A 7,018-nucleotide genomic window follows, 5' to 3' on the forward strand; every position below is an offset into this window, starting at 1 on the left:
GATTCGACTTGAGTTGGCTAACACTGATTTCAGGTCTGTTGATGTGGCAGCGGCTCATGCCAAGACAGCTGAAGAGAAGTCCATTTATTGGAAGGGTATGCTCAAGACTCCTTCAGTTCATAGACCTCCACCGCGTATGGAGGAAAAGAAGCCTGAAGCTCGCAGAGTTGACGAGAAAAGGTCAGAGTTCAACAAGGATAGTGTTGGGGTGAAGAATATCATATGCCATAGTTGTGGCGAGAAGGGTCACTATTCCAACAAGTGTCCCAACAGGACTCGTTCTGTGAACGTTGCAGAGAAGCAGCCGACAGAGAAGAGTGAAGATGAATCTCATTTATATCCTTATCCGCTCGAGGACGATGATATTGTCGATGATGAAGATGAGGATGTAGAAGCTCATTCAGCTAGCCTTTCATCCTTTTCGAATAGACTAGTTGATAAAGCTCCTCTCTTCAGACAGAAGGGTACTCTCCTGCACGGCTCCGACCATACTGATGTTCATGCAGTTGTTGATACTGGGGCAGAAGCAAACTTCATATCTGCTGAATTTGTTCGAGCACACAACCTTCCACAAAAGCAACTTTTCAAGAAGATTCATGTGCGAGGTTTTGGACCCACAGCTCGAGAAGAGGCCACTGCAGTTGTTCGAGTACACCTACAGTTTGGGCCGTTACAGTACCATGTCACCTGTTTGGTCACCTCATTGGCACACTGCGACATTCTTCTAGGGCGACCTTGGCAGCGACATGCAGGCATTCTCTATGATGGCGCACGGAACACTATAAAGGTGAAACAAGGAGGTCGTACGTACTTAATGAGGCCACATGCATTATCAGACATGCCACGTCACCGACTGACTCCAGGTCCAGTGACACGTCAACCTACTCACCCTCCTCTTGGTGTTATGTTCCCATTTTCTGTTTCGAGCTATGTGCCACCTCATCGGCGAGCGATTTACGAGGGAATCTTAGGAGCACGACCTAACTCGACGGAGTCGATTTCTTTTAAGACCGGGAGAGCTGATGCAGTTGGGCGATGGAAGGGATCTCTTTGATTTGAGAATTTTACTATTTACTTTCCTTTTTTTTGGTTTAGAAATTAGTTTGATAGTATTTTAATTTAGATTTGATTTTTATTTAGTTGCTATATAGATTAGTTTCTATTTTCAAGTAAGTTGCCATTAATTGCCCAATTTTTCCTTTATATTGGACATGTACTCATGGAGAAATTTCAGTTTTGAATGAAAGAATTGAATGTTGGAATTAATGGATGAGTCTGTGGCTGTTGCGAGCCTTGCGTAGTTCCCCCTCCTACTTTGAATTTCTTTCTTCATCTTTCTCTTTTCTTTTCTTCTTCCTGTCATCTCTACCTCTTATCTCCCACTTTTATTACCTTGTTATGTTCATTGGTTACTGTTCTACATCTCTGTTGGGCGTTAAAACCGACATCAACAAGAAGCTGGCTGACCCCTGTCCTGTGACCGACGGAATCAGAGGTTTGGGTCGAAGGAAGCTGCCTTGTAGGCGACTCCAACCCTTAAATCTTAGACCAAAAAACCTTTCTCTGCTGTGAGAAAACAAACCTGCGACAGGGCTGAACCCTAAGCTACCGCCAGGTTCTATTACAGGTTCCTACTGCAGCCTTCCAACCTGCAGATCCAAGTGCTTATCTTGTGGGATCAATAGAGCCTTATCCTGAGAAGCTTCGTTTCGAATTTCAGGTCCAACCAAGCCCTATCGAAGGAGTTCTACCAATCGGAATTTTTTTCTGTCCGCTGGTTTCTGGTTCTCACGACAAGAAGAAGAAGAAGAACAGGTTTCTTTTATTTTAAAAGAATTTTTGCTGTTATTACAATTAAGCCCTTGTTCCCAAAAGTTATATTCCATAGCCCCTTTTCTCTTTGGTAAAATTCAGAATAAGCCTTTGTATTAAAGTTTTAGTTCTAGAACTACCCCATCTACCTTATAATTATTTCTAAGGCCCTGCTTGTTTCTGAAATTACAAGAATACCCTTCAACCATTAAATTTGAGATTTTGGTCATTCTTGTGGGCCATAAGCGATCCGATTTCGGCCCTTGGAATCCGGATCCGCATCAATTGGCATAAACAGAAATGAAATCTAACCTCTTATCGGGAAAATTAAGAGAAATAATAAGGATTTTTGCAGGATAGAGCAAAATGCTTTCCCCGAATATGGTCATATGCTAAGAACACATAATTACATAAAGTCAATGACTATTGTCAACTAACCCCCCCCAACGGCAAATGGATATCTGCTCAGATCACTTTGTTAGGCTCTACTGTAGCACACTTATCCATAACATGAAAATAAAGATATCTGCTTCAAGTATGCTGTATGAATTTTTTTCCCCCCCAATGAAAACGGCTATCTGGTTGAATCTCATTCCATCGGTAAGTACAGCTCTTCAGTTTGCATATTCAGTCACTTAATCAGCATACTCCACATGATGACATCAGAATCTCCTGGATATGCTTCTTTCAAATAAGCAGCTGATGGCTATTGTTGACTACCACATCCGTTATCTCTTTCCATTGGAAAAAGGGTATCTGCTTGAGAATGACTCCATCATGCCTTAGCACCACTCTTCCCATCCATACAGAAAAATCATTTTTTTGCACCAATGGTAAGAATAGAGACCATATTCTGGATGCCAGCTGCAGTGGTTTGAAATTTCACACCATTATTAAAATTACTTATTCACTTATTCTTATATTGAGATCCCCCTGAAGATTCCTTGATCCAGTGCCTCTAGCTCAAGGGCCATCAAGGCTGACACGGTCAGAGATTGATGATATGGTGGAACCCACTGTGTAAATTAAACCATCTTTCAGATATATCATTTACCCAAATAACAAAATATATCATATGACATATGGGTATTAAGCCAAGGAGGCAATTTGTGACTCTAGACAAATACATCACTTTGTAGCATCTGCTAATTCGTACAAAATCTTAAATAATAGTTACTTGTTTAGACGTCTGATATCCAAATTCAGATCAGGTTTTCAGCACCATAATATATCTTGGGTCTGCTAGTAACTGAAGATCATAACACAGAATATACACAGGACATGAATCATAGAAGATCGACTCAGATTCAATCTTAACTGTGGTTTCCCTACACAAAACTTGATCCCAAGTCTCAGAAAGCCCCATAGAATTCATTGTATATAGGTGATTTGAGTTATGCGACCAAAAACAACTTAAAAACATAATCATACAGAAACATCATTAAGGATTCCTCATCCAGGAAGAAGTTGTGCAGACAAGAAATGTATAGTCCTTGAGGTTATGTGATTGTTCAACCACATAAAGTGGACACGCCAGCACGAGCGATACCAATGTATCCCAATTCCTATGCATTCAGCCATGAACAAACCATAACAAGCAGAATGAACCTTCAATACCATGAAGAAAGGCCAATAAATCAGTAAAACTGGTCGCTTCAGTTTCTTCTCCTTCGCTTCACTTCATTGTAATAACTACCCACCTTTATTTTCCCCAGTTGTCAAATGTCCTAATGGTGCCCACCAGTTGATCATTTAAAAGTCAGTTAACTTACCCCTCCATGTCAGTTTGTATTCAAAGCTTTAACAAAAACGAATTTCAGCTTCAACTTGCTTATTTTAAGGGACCAAATGATATGTATAAACAAACTAAACTTCAGGTTTCTCATCGCAATTTGCAATTTGCAATTTGCAATCCGCAATCCGCTCTTTCAATGAATGGAAAAAGCTGCGACTTTGCTAAATGTAACTCAAAAGGTCAAAAACACCCAAATTTTTTTAAAAACAATGACTTGGTTTTTACTGGTTTTATTCCCTTCTCACGCAACAAGTGTAGAGTTTTCTTCGTAGATTTAACTAGAAATCCAGTATTCATAATGAATCTGAAACCCAAACCAAGTTCCGAGCAAGAACAACACAAGAGTGACAAATAACAAAACTGAACAATAAGCCATCAAGAGAAAAACATACCTGTAAACTGGATCTGCGTCACCAGCGCTAGCGTTGAGAACTCCAATGAGACAATAAAAAGCCACAATAAAAACAATCCAAAAACGATCTGCCATCATAATTAAAAAGATATCCCTTCGATACGAAAACTAGAGAATCCAGAACACCAGAAGCGCATCAACACCAGGAGAATGCAGCACCACAAAATGGAGAGTGATTATTCGCCGATTCCATTGTAATAGTAAGAGAGAAGAAAGGGTTCGTATTGGGAATTAGATTAATGGAAAAGGAAGAAAAACTTAAAAATGGCAAGAGACTTGAAGCCCTAGAACCACAAACTAAGAAGAGGAACAAGGGGGAGTTTGTTCATTGTTGGCACTTGGCATCAGGTTTGGGTTTCGAAACCATAGATTGGACCGGTAGTTCATCAGAGGTGTTTAAAGCTTTTCCAGTACCCTGGAATCTGGATGGATCAAGGATAAGCCAACAATTGTACTTGCCAGTACGCGTGTCCCTTGGATTTTTGGTCCCACAAGAAAGCATCTCATTGGTTTAATTGGCCTAATGTGGTTATTGGTTGGACCGGGTTTCGAATCAATAAAGTTTCAGACCAAACCAGTGTCAATCACATTTTAACATTCAAAATTTGAACTCAACTGATGATAACATTTATAACGATGGGGATTATTGACGAGGGTGTCAAATTAGAATGGGAATCAAAGACCAAAATCCAATTTAGTTCAGTTTTGAGTTCAAAACCATCGATTTGAACCAAAATCAAACTGAATTGAAATACTAACATATTTATTTTGAGAAGGTTCCCTAAAGGCAGAAGCATGGAGACCAATGGGAGCTCTACTAGTAGAAGCATCAACAAATGTGGGATATCTACCTTTCATGAGGAGGTGACATGGTCATTTTAATTTTTTGACCGAATCAGACATAGTTTGATCATTTCACCCCACAGTGTTTCTAAGCACAAGGGCCATTGATTATTGGGCTTCTTTTTCTCATATTCCATATTTATAATATAAGAGAAAGAATGTTACCTTGCTGGCGTAGGTGTACCCATCGTGCATGCTAATGGGAGAGAGCACGAAAACTTTTTCAGCACATGGGGCAGGGACAGTACAGTCTTTTCACACCCTATTATATCTATGCTTCGGGAATGCAATCGGACAACATTCTTTCTCCCTAATAATGCTAGTATATTATAATATATGAATTGAGCATAAGAACTAAAACCAAACTTAATCCGGTCGATTTCTGATTTGGTTTTGATTCATTCCAATACTCTTTCACACCGAACTGAATACTCGAAACCAAAACAACTTCCACCCTTATCATTGCACCGAATGCACTAATAGTTAACTTATCTTGTGAATCTGATTCGAGTTATTTACTTTCATATTTGATTGTTTCATTCGTTTGCAAAATCTTTGATTGAGATTTTTTTGCTTTTCTTCTTTTTCTTCTTCTTCTTCTTCTTCTTCGTAATAGAACAAAGAAATACTGCCATGAATTCTGCCTCGAAGTTTGACTTGACAACTAGGAAAGCCCTGAGATAAGAAAACATTCCAATATGCTGATCATCAAGAAATCCACCAACTCCTATTCTACCTTAATTGCCCAACAAACAACCATCCACATTGATTTTCACACAATCAACATGAGGACACCAAAAAACTTCCATGACCTTTAATGTTTGCAAGGAACAATATGAATTCCCAACCTACTACCTTGAAGAAGATATTCCACCAAAGATGCACGATATTCCACCAAAGATACATGACCTTCGAATTTAGGAGAAAAAACAATTAATTATTTGTCATATTAGAATTAAATAAAATGAAACACTTAAAGAGTAAATGAGAGCGGATGAGGTTCATGTACGAGAACAATCTTGTACATCCCTAGTCCATAGATTTGAAACCTATTTTCTTTCTCTTCATTTAATAGATTTCAAATCCACGGACCAAGAACATATGAAGTTGTTCTCATACGTGAACCTGATCCGAATGAAGTTGTTCTCATACGTGAACCTGATCCAAATTTGGAGTGAACGATATCTTGGCATTAATTAATTGGTTCCTCCAGAGACTTTCTGAATTCAAATGCAAATTCTCTCTCTCTCTCTCTCTCTCTCTATATATATATATATATATATATATCCATCTATCTATTTATTTGTGTTATGAGCTTGCTAATCTCTACTCAAATTTCTTCAACATTCAACAATGGCTTCCTCCACTGCAGTATTCATTGCATTCATCTTCTCCCTAATGTCCTTATTCTATCCCATCTTGTACTCACCTTCTGATCAAAAGACCAAGAAGATTGATGGATTTACGATCAGACTCATCCACAGTTACTCTCCTCAATCACTAATCTATAATCCCAATTTCATAGCATTTGATCGACTCCTCATCTTGTTACGCTATAGCTACTTGAATGGCAGTGGCTCATGGGGGTAACCATCGGAGCAGGAGCAGGAGCAGGAGTGAAATTGGGGTTATGGATTGGTGATCAAAGAGAATGACCATGCCAGTGGGGCTTATTGGACAGCCATCACCGACAAAATACCAACCTCAGTTGCAATGTGATGACAGCTATGGGAGTGGATGTAGAAATTCCTTTTCTAAGAGACACTTGTCATTTGTATTTCAAGATCTGGCGTCGGTCTCAATTGATACTGAATTGACGAAAAACCCTCCCACCCAATGTTCACTACACGATACATCGACTACAAATGATTTTCACACTGCTCTATGACGACTATACTTTCTCTTGTATTTATATTTCTACAAGATACAAATAAGAGTCCACTAGGAATAGGACTCCATGTGTCTCTATATAAATGTCTGAGTTTCTTCTACATTACTAATCTCTACAAAAATTTCATTAACATTCAACAATGGCTTCCTCCTCAGTCTTCCTTCGTCACTCTCCTCGATCGCCTACCTATAATAATAACCCCAACTTCACACCCTCTGATTTAAGCCGTCAAACATTTGACCTCCCCAATGGTTTATGTTTTTGA

At 39.1% G+C, this 7,018-nt stretch overlaps 1 protein-coding gene across 3 annotated transcripts in view; it reads right to left on the reverse strand.

Moving 5' to 3' along the window:
• The window catches only part of LOC122082646 (post-GPI attachment to proteins factor 3-like), a 9,414-nt gene extending 5,005 nt beyond the window's left edge, over positions 1 to 4,409 (reverse strand). For 2 of the 3 annotated variants that reach the window (XM_042650341.1, XM_042650342.1), the window contains exon 1: positions 4,000 to 4,409. In XM_042650341.1, coding sequence (XP_042506275.1) covers positions 4,000 to 4,097 — 98 coding nt within the window. In that variant the 5' untranslated portion in view covers positions 4,098 to 4,409. The remainder of the gene's footprint in view (positions 1 to 3,999) is intronic. The other variant, XM_042650340.1, reaches the window with a different exon arrangement.
• Positions 4,410 to 7,018: the final 2,609 nt, after the last annotated feature.

Source organism: Macadamia integrifolia, chromosome 6, assembly GCF_013358625.1.
Source record: "Macadamia integrifolia cultivar HAES 741 chromosome 6, SCU_Mint_v3, whole genome shotgun sequence".
Classification (NCBI taxonomy): Eukaryota; Viridiplantae; Streptophyta; class Magnoliopsida; order Proteales; family Proteaceae; genus Macadamia; species Macadamia integrifolia.